A 20,580-nucleotide genomic window follows, 5' to 3' on the forward strand; every position below is an offset into this window, starting at 1 on the left:
TTCTTAAGACCTGGATAAGGATAAATTGCACGAGGCAGAGAAGGCCTCAGTGGGGTGAAGATTGGGATTGAGCTGTCTTAGGGGGGAGGGGGGTAGTTGGGGTAATGTTGGGGTTTATTAAATAAGAAAATGTGTATGTGATATATTGCAATGTAAATGGCATTCTGATGTTCTTCTTTATATTGTTAATAAAAATCTATTTAAATAAAAAAAAAAAAAGAAGGACCTGGGTTCCTTCTTATGCATGACAAAGCTAGGCCTCATGTGGCTGAAGTGTGTCAGCAGTTCCTGCATGATAAAGACATTGATGCTATGGACTGGCCCACCCGTTCCCCAGACCTGAATCCAATCACATCTGGGACATGTCTCTTTCCATCCATCAACACCACAGACTGTCCAGTAGTTGACTGATGCTTTAATCCAGGTCTGGGAGGAGATCCCTCAGGAGAACAGCCGCCACCTCATCAGTACCATGCCCAGGTGTTTTAGGGAGGTCATACAGGCACGTGGCGGCCACACACTACTAAGCATCATTTCCTTGTCTTGAGGCATTTCCACTGAAGTTGGATAACCCTGTAATTTGATTTTCCACTTGGACTTTGAGTATCATTCCAAATTCAGACCTCCATGGGATATTCATTTTGATTTATATTGATAATTTTTTATATTTTATTTTCAATGCATTCCACTATGTATTGAATGAAGATTTTCAACTTAAATATTTAATTGAGTGATATCTAGGATGTGGTATTTTAGTTTTCCCTTTATTTTTTTGAGCAGTGTATAAAGGAAATGTGTCATCTGTAACTTTAGGGCTTACAGAGATCATTTAACTTTCAACATGCTTAACTGTTCAAAGTACTAATTTTGACCAGGGGTGTCCAGATTTTTACATGCCACTGTACATAGTGGTCTCCTACAAAGCTGATCTTGTGGCTGAGCTTCACAGGAGTACCAAGATGGCAGCCACAGATGATCTCTCAGCACGTCTACGGCTGTCCTTGTAATTCATCGGTGATCTGCAGCAATGTTGGCGAGGGTCAATGGGAGCCAATGTGCACATACACACAACCACCAGCAACTGCTGTGTTGAAGTGTAGCTGTCAATTTGTCAACCATTTAAAAGACCATTTTTTGGTAATAAAAGTATACTACATTTTTAAAATGTATATTGGCAATCCAAAAAGCACAAAGTTAAAGAGACAGAGACCATTTAAGCACTTACATTGCACACGCCCCATGCCACAGTGCATTCCTCTGAAGTGGCTGATGCTTGGTTAGCTTGACATTCTATACCTAGAAGAGATTACAAGATGAATGCATTAATGAATGGATTTTGTAGTTAAAAATCACCACGTTAAATAAAACATACCAAATATTTTCCTTTACAGGTATTACAAGGATTATTTCTCCTAAAATACACAAGATACCTGTGAGTGTGAGGCTGCGTACAGCACAAGTGTTACACAATCGCTCAGAATAATTAACACGGCGCTGATAAGTATACACTCGTGCCATGGTGCCCAGCAAACAGATGTACTACACATTTTTTCCTATATAATCCATTATGGCACATGCCTTTTTTTTTTTTTTTTTTTTTTTGGAGGGAGGTAAATTACTAGCACAACTCCTATAACAAATTGCTGCATGTGTTTTTTTTTTGCCCTTTCATAATTATAAGCCATTGCCTATGGACAATTAAAGGTTTATGTGATGCTGGTTTGTGATTTCTAAGAAACTAAAGAAATGTATAGGTTTTCCTTTTGGATGTTACATACTGTACATTAGCTAACACTTTCGTTGCAGTGCCTACTTTATATGCAGGCACCATTGAAATTGCAACACCAAGAATGAAAAGTCATGGCATTCTATAAATCACAAGATCGATAGAAGTGTTAATGAAATTTAAATATGGAAACAAAGTTTAAGAACTCTTGACTTATTCCATATCAGTTATAGGCACCACCTGCAGAAATACATGCACTTACATGGCTTGGCTGCCATTTATAGTTGTAGAAGCAATGTTCTGCGATGCACGTGGGCAAATCGGCAAAATCCTACTGGAATATTCTGGTCGTCATTTCAGGCACACCAACATCTCCACGTTATATTGATTGGGTGGTGGAACTAGTGGTATGGCCATTTCTCCAAAGTGTCCCAGGAACAGTTTTTCAAACATGACAATACCAGGAGGCATGTTGCTCACACTTGCGTTAACAGTCTGCAAGGCATAAATGTACCACCATGGACTGCAGTGTCTTCTGGACTTGTCAGTCATAGAACATACCTTGGACATCGCTGATTAGCAATAGTAAAAAGAGCTGCCATCATTGCGGACCTTCAGAATTTGTCTGAGTCCACATAATGCAACAGAACAGTCCTCAAACAACCATTAATGTCATTGATAGCAGCCAGAGAGCGGGGATTTATCTGCATATCAAGTACTCGATACGGAACTAATGGAGACGTTTGGCAAAATATGAAAAGAAAAAAAAAAAAGTTTATTTACTACATACAGTCCAAATTTAACTTAAATAGGCCATAAACAGGGTCAGCCATTTGTGTCTTTGGATACTGCAAGAGCCTATGACTCCTTGGAATGGAAGTTCATTCATTCTGTACTCCTCAGATTTGGTTTTAGAGAGGAGTTTTGAGGTTGGATTGAATTGCTGTACTCTAGGCCACGAGCCAAATGTTCTAGTGAATGGAATATATCAGAATATTTTAATCTGGAAAGGGGAACTAGACAAGGGTGTCCCCCTGTCCCCGATGCTTTTTGCCCTAGCAATAAAGCCTATTGCTAAAAAAAAAAGAAAAAAAAAAAGCCCACAATCGGGAAAGCCCCTACGGTACAAATACCAGACTGGATAAAGTTGGATTATATGCAGACAACTTTTATTATTTCCTTGTTGAGAGTGGAGCAATCCCTTCAATTAATCAATTTGGGGATCTATCGGGTCTTAAAATAAAACTTGGACAGCTCCTCAGTTATGCCGCTCACTGAGGCCAAGTGCACACGTTGCGGATCTGCAGAGTTTTCTGCAGGGAATTGTACCAAATACGTAAAAAGATTGCTCAGGCAAGGTTAATGTATGGGAATCCAGAATTGGGTGTTCATGCGCTGTGGAGAATTCCACCTTCATTTGCAGAGTTTTGTTTTCTGCAGCATGTCAATTCTTTTTGCAGATCTGCAGTGTTTCTGCACCCATTGACTTACAGTGAGTCAGTCAAATCCGCAGCCAAACTGCAGGTGTAAAAAAGGTCTGCAGATTTGCGTGCCCCCCCCCCCAAAAAAAAAAAAAAAAAAAAAAAATAATATGCTACAGAAAGGAAATGTCAGAAGGAGGAAGAGTGTCTGCCCGCTGGCATCTGTGTGTACACGCCTGTGCACTGCAGTACTGTGCTCTGCCCTGAACAGGGTAGACAAAGTACGCCTGCGCCGGAGCCGCAACGTGAAGACCAGAAGAGGACGTCATCGTAAGAAGATGGAAGGCCCCGGACCACGACACCCATCAGATCGGACAGCCCGCCCAGGCGAGTATAAATCAACCTTCCCCCCCCCCTCATCTTTTAGGATACATCGGGGGCTCAGCTACAGCAATACAGAATGCTGTAGATAAGCCCCTGATGCCGGTGGGCTTAGCTCACCGTCGATTTAGGGGGTGACAGATTCCCTTTAATAACGAATGTCCCACGACGATCTCACGTCTAAAACAGTCACAGCGGGAGATGTGACCCCTCTACCCAGTTATACACTGCGAAAGCAATTACCTCCTGTCAGTAGATCACTGAGCCGCCGCGAGAGTTCATCGGAGTTAATCAGCTCCGCTGCTCTCACATGCGGCACCAGAATTCAGCTGAACTCAGCTCAGTGCTACAATGCGGGAGCGATTACCTCCTGTCAGTGTATCACCGGCAGCAAGTGCCAGATTTGGCGCATCTATAAGATGCGCCATTTCTGGGACAGCTAAGAGCTAATGTTTTTGGCCTGGAGGGTGGGGGGCAATATACATGGCCCCTTCCCAGGCCATTAATATCAGCCGGCATCTGTCTGCCTAGCCGTTGCTGGTTCAATTTTATAGCGGGACCCCATGTCAATTTTTTCTGGGGTTCCCCTGTAAACTAGCCAGTAAAGGCTAAGCAAACAGCTGTGAGCCTGGGAACCTTTATGACTATTGGCTCCTTCCCAGAATATTAACATCTGCAGTTAGTTTCCCTCTGCTTGTTATTAAAATTATGAAGGAGCCCATGCAGTTCACAAAATTTATTTGAAAAAATAAAAAAAATAAACAGATATTGCATTTCATGCAGATTTCTGACAGGTTGCTTTTTTTTGTTACAGGGTATGTAAGGCGAGTGAGTGAGATTGTAGTAGCATCATACATAGTGCAGAGGCAGTGACCCACAAAGTTCCAACACAAGTCTCTTTAATGTGTTCCCTCAGAGCATTAGGGTATGTGTCCACGTTAAGGATTGCATTAGGATTTGGTCAGGATTTTATGCAGGTAAAATCCTGACCAAATCTGCACCTGAGGTCACTGGCAGGTCACCTGCGCGGTCCTTGTGTTCTTTCTGCACTGTAAGGACATGCTGCGTTCTTAAAAGACGCGCCGCATGTCTTTCCGCGGGTCTGCTGCATGCGTTTTTTACTGCATAGTGGAGATGGGATTTCACTAAATCCCCTCCACTATGCTGTAACATCTGGACGCTGCGTTTTTGACTCTGCAGCTCAACGCAGCGTTTCCTGAACATGGAAACATACCCTTAAAGTCCAATTCACACAAATGCAAATGACTTCAGTGTATATTATCAGTGTTCAGTTCACACAAGTTCATAGCAATACATCTCATATGGCTTTAGATTTACAGTCCCTAAACAGGCCAGACTTCCCTTGTCTAGTTTCCCTGGGCGACCGCACACCATATTACAGTCTTCATATACACAGCCTCATATGTTGCAGACACTACACACGCCAGCCCCCTCCGACTAGTTCCAATGGGTGTCCTGCATCACAGTCTCTTTACTCCCACAGCCGTACACAGCCCAGGATACCCTCTGGATAGCAGCCGGGCACCATATCCACCTGTTTGCAATAGTTAAACATGCTAGTCTTCTTTCGGGCACATGACTGTCCACATATGAGACCAGTACCATGGACGACTTGCATCGCTGTGTACGCTGCAGGTGCCAGGCTATTCAGCTGCCCTGGGTGCTTGCACAGCTGGCCCGTGCCTCCATGAACTCAGCCAGCGCTGTGCAGGCCTCTGCTCTGCACACCAGACTGACATCGACGTGCACGTTACACACCTGACACACCCATACCTCTTACTGCAGGGCTTTTTAACACACAAACCTGTGGCCTTCAGCCACAGGGAAAGCCCGGACCAGAAATCCGTGACTCCCATGCACACCTATGACCTTCATACGCATTCTGGGGAGCAAAAACAGCGCCCCCTAGCTGCAACAGGGGTCACTGCCTCAGTGTGTGTGTTTCATATTAATGAGGGTATCCGGCTAAAGAGAATGAACAAGGAAATGACAATTTATTTTTTTTAGTAATATATATTTAACTCTATGGATTTACAAAAACACAGGAAATCCACACGGATTTTCAAGTGCATTTTCTGCCAAGAGGCAGAAACCGCGCAGGATTTTACACAAGCAAATCCGCAACGTGTGCACATCGCCTTCGCGCAATGCATCCCTGGGAACGGAAGCGCCACTGAGGAGATCGGAGGCCGCCAGAAGGTGAGAATAGCTTTTTTTTTAAATTATTTTTAACATTCTATTTTTTACTATTTATGCTGCATAGGCAGCATCAATAGTAAAAAGTTGGTCACACTTGTCAACACTATGCTTGACAAGTGTGAGCAACCTGTCAGTTTTCCAAGCGATCATACAGATCTCTTGGAAAACGCTAGCATTCTGCAAGCTCATTAAGCTTGCAAAACGCTAGTGTTTAGCGGGAAAACGCATGCCACTTCTGCATGCGTTATACCCGCGTCAGGGAGTTGCAGAATTAACACAGAAATTTCCGCAGCAATTCTGCAACGTGTGCACATAGCCTTAAGGGAATCTGTCACCAGTTTTGGCTGCTATAAAAGTTACGGCCATCATCTTTCTGGGCTGATATACAACATTATAGAATGCTGCATATATGCCCTCAACCCAACCTGGAAGAGAAGAAAAATAACTTATACCAACCTGCAGTCCGGTCCGAGGGGTGTCGCTGGTCTTGGGCCGGCGCCTCCCTTCTTGCGATGCAGTCCTCCTGCTTGCTTTGTGTGGATGACGCTTCTTCTTGGCATCACGCATCCGCAGGTGCCAGGAAAGGTCAAAGAGCCATGGCGCATGCGCACTGCAGTACTTTGCTCTGCCCTTCGACAGGGAAGAGAAGTACACCTGCTTAGGAGCACTGTGCTGAGGAGATTGCAGGGACACAATTCACATGAAGCAAGCCAGATGATGGGGGAGAGAAATCGTAAGAAGATGGAAGGTGCCGGACCAAGACCAGCGACACTTATCGGTCCAGACCATCCCACAGGCAAGTATAATAAAAGTTATTTTTCTTCTCTTCCAGGCCGGGTTGGGGGCAAAGATAATAGAATTAGTCTAACCGGTAATTTGGTTTCTAGGAACCTTCCAGGACAGTCACCTTGGAGATGTCTCCCCACCCTAATGGGGAACAGGAAACACAAAGAGGTTAAATAACCCTCCCCTTCCTGCTGTCTCCAGTGTTTTTTTCTGGTCATACTAGCGTGAATATAGTTACCACCAAAGTGCAGGAATCATCCAGTGAATATCAGATAGGGAGGAAAATTAGTGCTGTCGTGGAAGGTTCCTAGAAACCGAATTACCGGTAAGACTAATTCTGTTTTCTCTAGTCACCTTCCACGACAGTCACCTTGGAGTTATACCAACGTTAATTTCTTTAGGGAGGGACTACGGCCTGTAGAACACGTCTGCCGAATGTCAGATCCCTGTCAAAATTTAGCCTGTAGTGTCTGATGAAAGTATGTACAGAAGACCAGGTGGCGGCTCTGCATATCTGCTCAGATGAGTCGTTCCCTCTTGCTGCCCATGATGTGGAGACCGACAGGGTAGAATGGGCTTTCAGAGAGACCGGCGGCTGGAGATCTTTTGCCGAGTATGCAAGGCAGATGGCCTGCTTAATCCAGTTTTCAATTGTGCTTAGTTGCTTTCCTTCCTTAATTCTGTCCTGAGAACTGGATAAAGAGATTCTTGTCGATCCTCCAAGCCTTGGACTGCGGACATCCAGGGTGTGGAAGTTTTCCTCCTTCGCGGTGGAAGGACTTGGACAAAAATGAGGGCAAAACAACATCCTGACCCCTATGAAAATCCGAAACAACTTTGGGCATTAAGGCAGGATCTAGATTCAGGACTATACTATCAGAGTTTATAGATAGGAAGGGCTCGTAGACAGGGCCTGCAATTCTCCTAGCCGTGGTAATTGCTACAAAGAACACAGTTTTAAGCGTTAAGATTTTAAAGGGTAATGAAGACAAGGGCTCAAAGGGTGGCAGAGTTACACTATTGAGTACTAAATTTAGATCCCAGGGGGGAACCCGACTAGGGAGTCTAGGACGTAATTGCTTGAAGTCATGAATCTTTTGATCCAGCGGTGGCCAGCCAGGCCGTCCTGGTAAACAAAAAAAAAAAACCCACGAACTAAAGGGCTGATACCTGAACCTTTAGTGTACTCTGGGTGAGCCCTAGATCTAACCCCTTCTGGAGAAAGTCTAGGATTTGAGCAGTGTTGGGGTGGAAGGGATCAAGGACACTGGGAAGACAGACACCAGGAAGAGAACTTCTTCCATACTTTGCCATAGATGGCATTGGTCACAAGTTTCCTACTCTTTTGGAGAGTTTGGATAACCCTATCTGAGAGGCCCCTGGCCTTTAAAGATGTCGGTCTCAGTAGCCAGGCCGCCAGGTTCAACTTTGAGTCCTGGGTAAAGTTGGGGACCTTGAACAAGGAGGTCGGTTCTTTGAGGAAAAAATATGGGACCTTCTTCGGCCATTTCCCTCAAGACGCTGTACCAGCTCCGACCCGGCCACATTGGGGCAATTAGAATTGTCGTGACTGTCTGACCTGATCTTCTGCAGCGTCTTTGACAGCATCGGAATTGGTGGAAAGGCGTAAGCCAGGTTGAAGGTCCATGGATGAATGAAATCATCTATCCCCAGAGCCCCATACATGAAGCTGAAATGTTTTTGATTTTGTGTTTTGGGCATTTGCAAATAAGTCGACCTCCGGGATCCACATCTTGAGGTTAAGGATAGGAAGGCCTCTTGGTTCAGGAAGTATTCCCCGGGATGGACATCCCTTCCTGCTGAGGAAATCTGCCTGGGTGTTGTCCGAGCCCTTCAGATGTACAGCGGAGATTGAAAGCAGGTGTTTACCCCTAAACCCCAACCCTAACCCTAGCCCCAACCCTAACTCTAGCCCCAACAGCAAAACGGAAATACATTTTTTTTTAATTTTATTATTTTTCCCCCCTAACTAAGGGGGTGATGAAGGAGGGGGTTTAATTTACTTTTATAGCGCATTTTTATGATTGGCAGCTGTCACACACTAAAAGACGCTTTATGGCAAAAAAGTTTTTTTGCGCCTCCACATTTTGAGACCTATAATTTCCATATTTTGGTCCACAGAGTCATGTGAGGTCTTGTTTCTTGCGGGACGAGTTGACGTTTTTATTGGTAACATTTTCGGGCACGTGACTATCACTTTTTATTCCGATTTTTTTGAGGCAGAATGACCAAAAACCACCTATTCATGAATTTCTTTTGGGGGAGGCGTTTATACCGTTTCGCATTTGGTAAAATGGATAAAGCAGTTTTATTCTTCGGATCAGTACGATTACAGCGATATCTCATTTATATAATTTGTTTATGTTTTGGCGCTTTTATACGATAACTATTTTATAGAAAAAATAATTATTTTGGCATAGCTTTATTCTCAGGACTATAAATTTTTTATTTTTTGCGGATGCTGTATGGCGGCTCGTTTTTTGCGGCCTTACTAACTATGTTACTATTTATTAGGTTCTGTAGAAGGACGTAGATCTGGGGATTTATTATAATGGAATATAGGCTGAACTGGATGGACAGATGTCTTTTTTCAGCCTTACTAACTATGTTACTATGTAAGAACGTAAGATGACGTTTTCAGCGGTACCATGGTTATTTACATCTGTCTTTTTGATCGCGTGTTATTCCACTTTGGTGGTATGATAAAGCGTTGTTTTTTGCCTCTTTTCTTACAGTGTTTACTGAAGGGGTTAACTAGTGGGACAGTTTTATAGGTTGGGTCGTTATAGACACGGCGATACTAAATATGTGTACTTTTGTTTGTTTTTTTATTTAGATAAAGAAATGTATTTATGGGAATAATTTTTTTTCTTTTAGGAATTTTTTTTAATTATTTTTTTTTCATTTTTTACTTTGTCCCGGGAGGGACATCACAGAGCGCTGATCTGACAGTTTGCACAGCACTCTGTCAGATCAGCGATCTGACTTACAGGACTGCAGGCTCACCAAGCGCCTGCTCTGAGCAGGCACTTGGTAAGCCACCTCCCTCCCTGCAGGACCCGGATGCCGCGGCCATTTTGGATCCGGGCCTGCTGGAGGAGAGGTAAGAGACCCTCGCAGCAACGCGATCACATCGCGTTGCTCCGGGGGGTCTCAGGGAAGCACGCAGGGAGACCCCTCCCTGCGCGATGCTTCTCTATACAGCGATAATGTGTGATCGTGGTGTGCCGGGGGTTAGTGTCCCGGGAGCGGTCCGTGACAGCTCCTGGCACATTGTGCCGGATGTCAGCTGCGATAGTCAGCTGACACCAGGCCGTGAACAGCCGTGCTCCCCCCCCCCCCCCCCCCCCGTGAGCGCGGCCGATCGCTATGACGTACTATCCCGTAGGTGGTCATACGGGCCCACCCCACCTCAACGGGATAGTACGTCATGTCAGAAAGGGGTTAACGACTCGAGTATAAGCCTAGTGTGGAAAATGCAGCAGCTACCGGTAAATGTCAAAAATACAACAAAAATACAAATAGATACCAATAAAAAGTAAAATTAATTGAGACATCAGTAGGTTAAGTGTTTTTGAATATCCATATTGAATCAGAAGCCTCATATAATGCTCCATAAAGTTTATGATGGGCCCCATAAGATGCTCCATATTAAAATATTCCCCATATAATGTCGCACAAATGCAGATTATGGCCCCATAAGATGCTCCATACAGACATTTGCCCCAAATAAAGCTGCAGAAACATTATGCACCATAAGATGCTCCATGTAGACATTTGCCCCATATGCTGCGATTAAAAAAAAAAAAAAGGCTGAAATTCTCAGCTTATACGATAAATAAAACCATATTCATGTGTGTGAAGGTCACAGTCCAGCCTCAGAATCTGTGGTAAGAGACTACAAAAGACTTGTAGCAGTAACTGCAGCTAAAAGTGGTCTTAGAAAGCATTGAATCCGAGAAACTGAATACAAATTTTATGTGTGTGTGATAGTGAGATAGATACACATACACACTCCCATTTCTTTTACATGTCAAATACTTTCTACTTCGTCAGTGTACTGCATAAAGTCCCAATAAAATACAATTAATTTGTGGGTGTAACATAGGGAAAAAAAAAAAAGAAGTGCACATAGCCTAATTCTGCATGTTGATACATAAGTAATAAATTTTCATACCTGGGATGGTTTGGAGATCCTCCATCGTAACATTAAGGCCGGAGTCACACTACCGTAACAAGGCCGAGTGCAATGCGATAAAACATGGCATAGCACTCGGCCCAGTGTTATACTATGGGACAGCTCAGATCTGGGATTATTTTCTCATGCCGAATCAACAGTCGCAGGATGCTGCAATTGGCAGAGAGACACTGCTCACTCGCACCCATAAAAGTCTATGGGTGAGTGAAACATCTCACAGCACTCAGATATCACCCAAGTGCAGTCCGATATACACTGGCAGCAGAGGAGATGGAGAATTACTTTCTCCGTCTTCTCCGCAGCTGTGCTCCAATCCTGTAATGCGAGAGGATCAGAGCACAGTAGCATGACACTTCACTCCCGCTCCCAGGAGAACAGGAACCGAGGGTCATTAGCATCTCGCCTTGGATGCTATAGGCTGGTGTGACTCCAGACAGACACTTCTCACATGTCAGCACTAGATTTCAATTTCTAGTGGTCATAATTTCTGATTACACAGCTCAAGTCTTCTGAAGGGAACACAGATGAAACAGGATCACACATTCAGCTTACAAACTGGTCCCATTAGGGCCATCCCCAATACTATAGTGATCATGAAGCCTTTTAGAATAGGGACAATAGGGACACAGCATTGATCTGTGTGGATGTGCGTCCAAGGAGGCACACTCAGCTGAAATGTAATGCGGCCCAGAGACCTGCAGGGTCCCTGCACCGCAACACATGCTGACAGTCAGAAGCGGACGTCAGCGTTCAAGTCAGTGGAGGTGAATGCGCATGGCAGGGATGTCAGCGTGCAAGCAACTGGTAGCACTTGACGTCAGCTGCTGGCTCCTGGAAAAGTCAAGTAGAATAGTTTAGATTGTTTTCTCTATGTTTGTTGAAGAGCAGCAGAACACAGACACTATTACTGGAAGAAATCTAGGATTGGGGACACACACACAAACATTATTAGAAGGGGTCCTTGATAGAGACATTATGCCAGGATGGAGGACATTGTAACTTGGGAGGGTGAACATGTTTGTCAGATGTATTGGTCCTTGTAGCATTCCAGATCCTGTGGAGACATACATGTCAATTGGGGCACAGGTCCATGTTTTGCAAAGAAGTCCATTGGATTCTGGTTACGCCAATGGCAGGTAGGTCAAAGTGTCAGCCACGTGATGCTGAAGATGGCGACTGGCAAATATGTTAATACACAAATACATTACTGATTACTAAACACAATAAAACAAATCCGCCAGAGTGCTTCCTTAAAGGGAACCTGTCACCCCGTTTTTTCAAGAAGAGCTAAAAATAGCGTTAAATAGGGGCAGAGCTGGGCTTTACATTAGTGTATTTTGAAGCCTTTATTCCCCACCTATGCTGCTGAAATACCTTTGTAAAGTCGCCGTTTTGGGCTGTCACTCACGCTGGTCAGGTCATATGGGCGTGGTGACAGCGCTGTTTCTCCCCCAGATCTCCGTTGATGGCGCAGTGGTGTGCGCATGTCCAAGTGGCGAATCCACTGCGCAGCTTGAAGGAAAATAGCGCGATCTGCGCTATTCAGCCGTTTATCGGTGGGCGCGGCCATCTTTGTGAGGCCGCGCGTGCGCAGATGGTTCTTCTCGGCTTCCCGGGGCTTCAGGAAAATGGCCGCGGGATGCCACGCGTGCGCAGATGGCGATCTCGGCGGCCATTTTCCTGAAGCCGAGTTCGCATCTATAAAGGCTCCAAAATACACTAATGTAAAGCACAGCTCTGCCCCTATTTAACGGTATTTTTAGCTCTTCTTGAAAAAACAGGGTGACAGGTTCCCTTTAATGCTTTGTAAGGGCCATTACCCTCCTGATCTAGATATACATGCTACAAACTCATACAGGTTCATTTCTTTCCATCCACATACAATGTATTTCAGGCTGAAAATAAAAGTAATCAAAATACTGGTACTTACACAAGTCCATGATGTGGTTTCTGCAAATAGCACAGTTATCAACTACAATATCCCAGGCCCACAGAGCAACTGCATTCCACTGAGCATGAAGGAAGAGAAGACAAAAAAAAGCCATTATGTCCAGATATAGGGAAAATTAACCATGTAAACACCATATATACTGTGCTGCCAAATGGGCAAACAAACAAGCAACAGTCAGGTGATCGGCTAGGCACCCAAGCAATGTCAGAAAGCGGCACATAATCCTGCCTATCCCCCAAGGGTTAGGTCGGGTTCAGACAATCACATACTCTAATTCGAAGGGGGGAATCTCTCATCAAGCTTTTGCCACCTAATTGCTGGATAATGTAGAGACAGAGATCCAAATTCCAGCAATTTGTCACTTCTGGTTGTATTGGTAATATGGTTTTATCTGCATGAAAAAATTAGAGGACTATTAAATCTGCTGCTATATAGTCCTCCATATTCATGAGCTCTGAATAACCCACCAAACATTTGGCAGCTTTGTGTGTGCACTGTGCATAGCCAGAAAGTTGCCAGTGACAGGGTTATGTAGTTCAGCACTCAAAACTGATATTTATAGTTAATCATTTATAAAGAAATCAGCCGTGACGTGCAGCACAGAGGAAAGGGAATGTGCGGTGGGGTGCACAGATTACCCTCTCTCCCCCCATCTTCACAAGAACAACTAGTAGAAGTTGAAGAACGCATCTGACCCTGGGAAGCTCGATGGTGAGCTCTCTCAGGCCATTCTCACACGTCCAGATAATTCCGGTACCGGAAAAAAAATAAAAAATAAAAATAAATCGGTACCGGAATTATCCGTGTCAGTGTGCTCACGTGGTACATCAGTGTGGCACACGTGCGGCATCCGTGTGCCGACTGGGTACCACACACACCGTGCAGGAGACAGCGCTACAGTTAAGCGCTGTCCCCTGCATCTGGTGCTGAAGCCGCCATTCATTTCTTCTCTCCAGCATCATTCGCTGGAGAGAAGATATGAAAAAAATCTTTTTTTTTGGGGGGGTGTTTAAAATAAAGATCCCTGTCCCCAACCCCCTCCCACCCCCTGTGCGCCCCCCGCTGTTAATAAAATACTTACCCGGCTCCCTCGCTGGCGCTGCTTCCTGTCCTCGCCGCAGCTTCTCCTGTATGAGCGGTCATGTGGTGCCGCCTATTACAGTGATGAATATGCAGCTCCACCTCCCATAGGCATGTTTCCCAAACGGACACACGGTCCGTGAAAACACGCTGACATGTGCAGAGACACATTGATTTTAATGTGTCTAAGTGAGTCAATGTCTCCGCTACGTGAGGAAACTGTCACCTCATATACCGGAGCCACTGACGTGTGAAACCGGCCTCAATGAGGAAAGAAAGGGACAGTTAGTGGCCATGCTCACTGCTCAACATTACATACCGTGATTAGAACAAAGGCACCATCTCATCACCGGCTGTGGCGGTGCGATAACTATATAGCGGCGAGCGAGTGATGACATAGGGTCTGGTCAACAGAGCTGCAGTGCTGAGAGGAGATTAGTGCATGTAGTCACCACCAGAGCCCTGGTCCCCAGACCTGCTGTCACCACAGATTACAGTGATCAGAGGCTGACAATGATATGGCTGCTGATGAAGATTAAGGCTATGTGCACACAATGTGGAAAATGCTGTGGATCCGCAGCAGTTTCCCATGGAGTTTACATTACAATGTAAATGTATGGGAAACAAAAGACGCTGTGCACATGCAGCTGAAAAAAAACTGCGTGGAAACGCAGCGGTTTACATTCCGAAGCATGTCACTTCTTTCTGCGGATTCCGCAGCAGTTTTACAGCTGATCCTATATAAAACCGCAGTTGTAAAACCGCAGAAAAACCATGGTAAATCCGCAGGTAAAACGCAGCGTTTTTGCTCTACAGATTAATCAAATCCGCTGCGGAAAAAAAACGCAGTGGACCATTATACGTGTGCACATATCCGCAGTGGACCATTAGGCTATGTGCACACGTATAATGGTCCACAGCGTTTTTTTTCGCAGCGGATTTACCGTGGTTTTTCTGCGGATTTCACTGCGGTTTTACAACTGCGGTTTTATATAGGAGCAGCTGTAAAACCGCTGTGGAATCCGCAGAAAGTGACACGCTGCGGAATGTAAACCGCTGCGTTTCCACACGTTTTTTTCCGCAGCATGTGCACAGCGTTTTTTTTTTGTTTTCCATAGGTTTACATTGTAATGTAAACTCATGGGAAACTGCTGCGGACCCGCAGCGTTTTCCGCATCGTGTGCACAAACCCTAAATGTGGGATTTTAGATAAGGGGACAGCTGGTGTTATTGCAAGGCCACATAAAGGGGGACATTATGAAGCAATTAAGAGGGCATTGTGAAAGGGGGCATAGTATAGTAAGGGGCGGGGGGGACTTTATGCAGAGGCATTGTGGGGAGAAATATGATGGAGAGGGGCAATGTGACAGGATATTTGTGTAGGTAGCACAGTGGGTGGCAATTTAGTCAGGGGTGCAGGGTGGGAGATATTTATGGGGCAGAATACCAATTTTTTTTATTTTTATTTATGTTTTTAAAGGGGCATTGTTTGGATGTGGTGCTGAAAACAGAAGTCTGCAGGGATGAGCTGTCGGAGTGAGTGTTTTTACGTGACATGTGCTTTATGTTAAATTTAGGTCGACTTTTTTAAAAAAAACGAAATGTATAAAATTTGACAAATGTAAAAAAAAAAAAAAAAAAATTAGCAGTTTTGAAACTTTGAACGATTATCCCTTTTATCCAGAGTCATACTACACAAAAACATTAACTTTTCCCTTCCTGTCTGCTTTACATCAGCACCATGTGTAAAAGGTTTCATATTGTTAGCCTTTCAGAAGGTTTAAAAACGTAGAAGTATTATTTCACGGAAATTTACAAAACTTAGCTTTTTTTGAAGGACCTACTGAGGTTTAAAGTGACTTTTGGGGTCCTAGTTATTGGAAAACCTCCAAAAGTAACACAAATTTAAAAACAGCAGCCCCTGACATGAAAAACTGCTGTCAGGTGGTTTATTAACCCTTCAGGCGATGTTAAGGAAGTAATGTAAAGTGGCATGACAGGAATGAAAAAAAAATTACCATTTACTGTATTTTTCTGACTATAAGGCGCCTGTGTACGGGGAGCGGGGACACCGCTATGTGACATGTATGGGTCCTCTGAGCAGCCAGCAGATGGCGCCCACCTGTGTACGGGGACACCGCTATGTGACATGTATGGGCCCTCTGAGCAGCCAGCAGATGGCGCCCACCTGTGTACAGGGACACCGCTATGTCACATGTATGGGTCCTCTGAGCAGCCAGCAGATGGCGCCCGCCTGTGTACAGGGACACCGCTATGTCACATGTATGGGCCCTCTGAGCAGCCAGCAGATGGCGCCCGCCTGTGTACAGGGACACCGCTATGTCACATGTATGGGTCCTCTGAGCAGCCAGCAGATGGCGCCCACCTGTGTACGGGGACACCGCTATGTGACATGTATGGGTCCTCTGAGCAGCCAGCAGATGGCGCCCACCTGTGTACAGGGACACCGCTATGTCACATGTATGGGTCCTCTGAGCAGCCAGCAGATGGCGCCCACCTGTGTACAGGGACACCGCTATGTCACATGTATGGGTCCTCTGAGCAGCCAGCAGATGGCGCCCACCTGTGTACAGGGACACCGCTATGTGACATGTATGGGTCCTCTGAGCAGCCAGCAGATGGCGCCCACCTGTGTACAGGGACACCGCTATGTCACATGTATGGGTCCTCTGAGCAGCCAGCAGATGGCGCCCACCTGTGTACAGTGACACCGCTATGTCACATGTATGGGTCCTCTGAGCAGCCAGCAGATGGCGCCCACCTGTGTACGGGGACACCGCTATGTCACATGTATGGGTCCTCTGAGCATCCAGCAGATGGCGCCCACCTGTGTACAGGGACACCGCTATGTCACATGTATGGGTCCTCTGAGCAGCCAGCAGATGGCGCCCACCTGTGTACAGGGACACCGCTATGTCACATGTATGGGTCCTCTGAGCAGCCAGCAGATGGCGCCCACCTGTGTACAGGGACACCGCTATGTGACATGTATGGGTCCTCTGAGCAGCCAGCAGATGGCGCCCACCTGTGTACAGGGACACCGCTATGTCACATGTATGGGTCCTCTGAGCAGCCAGCAGATGGCGCCCACCTGTGTACGGGGACACCGCTATGTCACATGTATGGGTCCTCTGAGCATCCAGCAGATGGCGCCCACCTGTGTACAGGGACACCGCTATGTCACATGTATGGGTCCTCTGAGCAGCCAGCAGATGGCGCCCACCTGTGTACGGGGACACCGCTATGTCACATGTATGGGTCCTCTGAGCATCCAGCAGATGGCGCCCACCTGTGTACAGGGACACCGCTATGTCACATGTATGGGTCCTCTGAGCAGCCAGCAGATGGCGCCCACCTGTGTACAGGGACACCGCTATGTCACATGTATGGGTCCTCTGAGCAGCCAGCAGATGGCGCCCACCTGTGTACAGGGACACCGCTATGTGACATGTATGGGTCCTCTGAGCAGCCAGCAGATGGCGCCCACCTGTGTACAGGGACACCGCTATGTCACATGTATGGGCGCTCTGAGCAGCCAGCAGATGGCGCCCACCTGTGTACAGGGACACCGCTATGTGACATGTATGGGTCCTCTGAGCAGCCAGCAGATGGCGCCCACCTGTGTACAGGGACACCGCTATGTGACATGTATGGGTCCTCTGAGCAGCCAGCAGATGGCGCCCACCTGTGTACAGGGACACCGCTATGTCACATGTATGGGTCCTCTGAGCAGCCAGCAGATGGCGCCCACCTGTGTACAGTGACACCGCTATGTCACATGTATGGGTCCTCTGAGCAGCCAGCAGATGGCGCCCACCTGTGTACGGGGACACCGCTATGTCACATGTATGGGCCCTCTGAGCAGCCAGCAGATGGCGCCCACCTGTGTACAGGGACACCGCTATGTGACATGTATGGGTCCTCTGAGCAGCCAGCAGATGGCGCCCACCTGTGTACAGGGACACCGCTATGTCACATGTATGGGTCCTCTGAGCAGCCAGCAGATGGTGCCCACCTGTGTACGGGGACACCGCTATGTCACATGTATGGGCCCTCTGAGCAGCCAGCAGATGGCGCCCACCTGTGTACAGGGACACCGCTATGTCACATGTATGGGTCCTCTGAGCAGCCAGCAGATGGCGCCCACCTGTGTACGGGGACACCGCTATGTCACATGTATGGGTCCTCTGAGCAGCCAGCAGATGACGCCCGCCTGTGTACAGGGACACCGCTATGTCACATGTATAGGTCCTCTGAGCAGCCAGCAGATGGCGCCCACCTGTGTACGGGGACACCGCTATGTCACATGTATAGGCCCTCTGAGCAGCCAGCAGATGGCGCCCACCTGTGTACAGGGACACCGCTATGTCACATGTATGGGTCCTCTGAGCAGCCAGCAGATGGCGCCCACCTGTGTACAGTGACACCGCTATGTCACATGTATGGGTCCTCTGAGCAGCCAGCAGATGGCGCCCACCTGTGTACAGGGACACCGCTATGTCACATGTATGGGTCCTCTGAGCAGCCAGCAGATGGCGCCCACCTGTGTACAGGGACACCGCTATGTCACATGTATGGGCCCTCTGAGCAGCCAGCAGATGGCGCCCGCCTGTGTACGGGGAGCGGGGACACCGCTAAGTCACATGTAAGGGCCCTCTGAGCAGCCAGCAGATGGCGCCCACCTGTGTACAGGGACACCGCTATGTCACATGTATGGGCCCTCTGAGCAGCCAGCAGATGGCGCCCGCCTGTGTACAGGGACACCGCTATGTGACATGTATGGGTCCTCTGAGCAGCCAGCAGATGGCGCCCACCTGTGTACGGGGACACCGCTATGTGACATGTATGGGTCCTCTGAGCAGCCAGCAGATGGCGCCCACCTGTGTACAGGGACACCGCTATGTCACATGTATGAGTCCTCTGAGCAGCCAGCAGATGGCGCCCACCTGTGTACAGGGACACCGCTATGTCACATGTATGGGCCCTCTGAGCAGCCAGCAGATGGCGCCCACCTGTGTACGGGGACACCGCTATGTCACATGTATGGGCCCTCTGAGCAGCCAGCAGATGGCGCCCGCCTGTGTACGGGGACACCGCTATGTGACATGTATGGGCCCTCTGAGCAGCCAGCAGATGGCGCCCGCCTGTGTACGGGGACACCGCTATGTCACATGTATGGGCCCTCTGGGCAGCCAGCAGATGGCGCCCGCCTGTGTACAGGGACACCGCTATGTGACATGTATGGGCCCTCTGAGCAGCCAGCAGATGGCGCCCGCCTGTGTACAGGGACACCGCTATGTCACATGTATGGGCCCTCTGAGCAGCCAGCAGATGGCGCCCACCTGTGTACGGGGACACCGCTATGTGACATGTATGGGTCCTCTGAGCAGCCAGCAGATGGCGCCCACCTGTGTACGGGGACACCGCTATGTCACATGTATGGGTCCTCTGAGCAGCCAGCAGATGGCGCCCACCTGTGTACAGGGACACCGCTATGTCACATGTATGAGTCCTCTGAGCAGCCAGCAGATGGCGCCCACCTGTGTACAGGGACACCGCTATGTGACATGTATGGGTCCTCTGAGCAGCCAGCAGATGGCGCCCGCCTGTGTACAGGGACACCGCTATGTCACATGTATGAGTCCTCTGAGCAGCCAGCAGATGGCGCCCACCTGTGTACAGGGACACCGCTATGTCACATGTATGGGCCCTCTGAGCAGCCAGCAGATGGCGCCCGCCTGTGTACGGGGACACCGCTATATGACGTTTATGGGTCCTCTGGGCAGCAGCTCACGGGGTCCCTGTCACCTCTTTCTGCCTCAGTGTGGCCACAGCTCTACAGCGCCATCCACAGATGAGCGGCGGCACAGCCGGCCGTGCCTAGTGTCACATAGGACTCCACTTTATTATCTGTACATAACGAAGAGCCTCCCTCACACCGCCATCCTGGAAGTAAGGTCTGCACGGCAACAGAAAGGCAACCGCCAGTTACCGACAAGACGCCAGCCTCCAGGGAAAGCTTCTCCTACCTTCTTCACCTCGAACCTCTTCTTCCCAGCGCTGTTGTTGGCTCCGCTCGGCATGTCTACATCCATCGCAGCAGCCATTTTGAAGGAAAATATACGGAATTTAAATGGCGCATGCGCGGCCGAAAGCCGCACCGTCGTCATTTCCATGTGACTCTTTCGGCGCTTGTGCTCCGCCAGTGGGCGGGGCTTACAAAGGAGGGGCGGGGTTAACAAGAAGGGCGGACTTCTGTCGTGCACATTGGGACCTTCGTGCTTCCTGACTGTGCCAGAATGTAATATCCGATGTGTCGTGTGGAGGAGGGCTCCCGAAGAAACGGGTCACCGGAGAGCTGGAGCATGCGCAGTCTTAAGCACCCAAGCCAAACCAGGCTGGAATGTGCGATGCATTGGTGCGCAATAGAGAGCAGGGTGGCCGCTCTGTACAGGGATCTTCATAGCAGCGAGGGCTTGTTATACATTACACGATAGTATAGGGAATGGTCCAAGCTCGTCACCTGCTGCTATTACATCACATTGAGGGGTTTGTCTTATAACTACATCACAGGGTCCCATAAATGCATTTATCGGCCACAGGATCCCATAGACACATCGCTCGGCCACAGGATCCCATAAACGCATCACTCGGCCACAGGATCCCATAGACACATCGCTTGGCCACAGGATCCCATAAACGCATCGCTCGGCCACAGGATCCCATAGACACATCGCTCGGCCACAGGATCCCATAAACGCATCACTCGGCCACA

General features: G+C 47.8%; 1 protein-coding gene across 1 annotated transcript in view; it reads right to left on the reverse strand.

The window, feature by feature from the left end:
* The window catches only part of RBX1 (ring-box 1), a 55,435-nt gene extending 35,444 nt beyond the window's left edge, over nt 1-19,991 (reverse strand). Inside the window, exons 1-3 of the mRNA XM_069737085.1 lie at nt 19,835-19,991; nt 12,684-12,762; nt 1,226-1,296 (exon numbers count right to left, since the gene is read on the reverse strand). Coding sequence (XP_069593186.1) covers nt 1,226-1,296; nt 12,684-12,762; nt 19,835-19,981 — 297 coding nt within the window. The 5' untranslated portion in view covers nt 19,982-19,991. The remainder of the gene's footprint in view (nt 1-1,225; nt 1,297-12,683; nt 12,763-19,834) is intronic.
* Nucleotides 19,992-20,580: the final 589 nt, after the last annotated feature.

Source organism: Ranitomeya imitator, chromosome 8, assembly GCF_032444005.1.
Source record: "Ranitomeya imitator isolate aRanImi1 chromosome 8, aRanImi1.pri, whole genome shotgun sequence".
Taxonomy (NCBI): domain Eukaryota; kingdom Metazoa; phylum Chordata; class Amphibia; order Anura; family Dendrobatidae; genus Ranitomeya; species Ranitomeya imitator.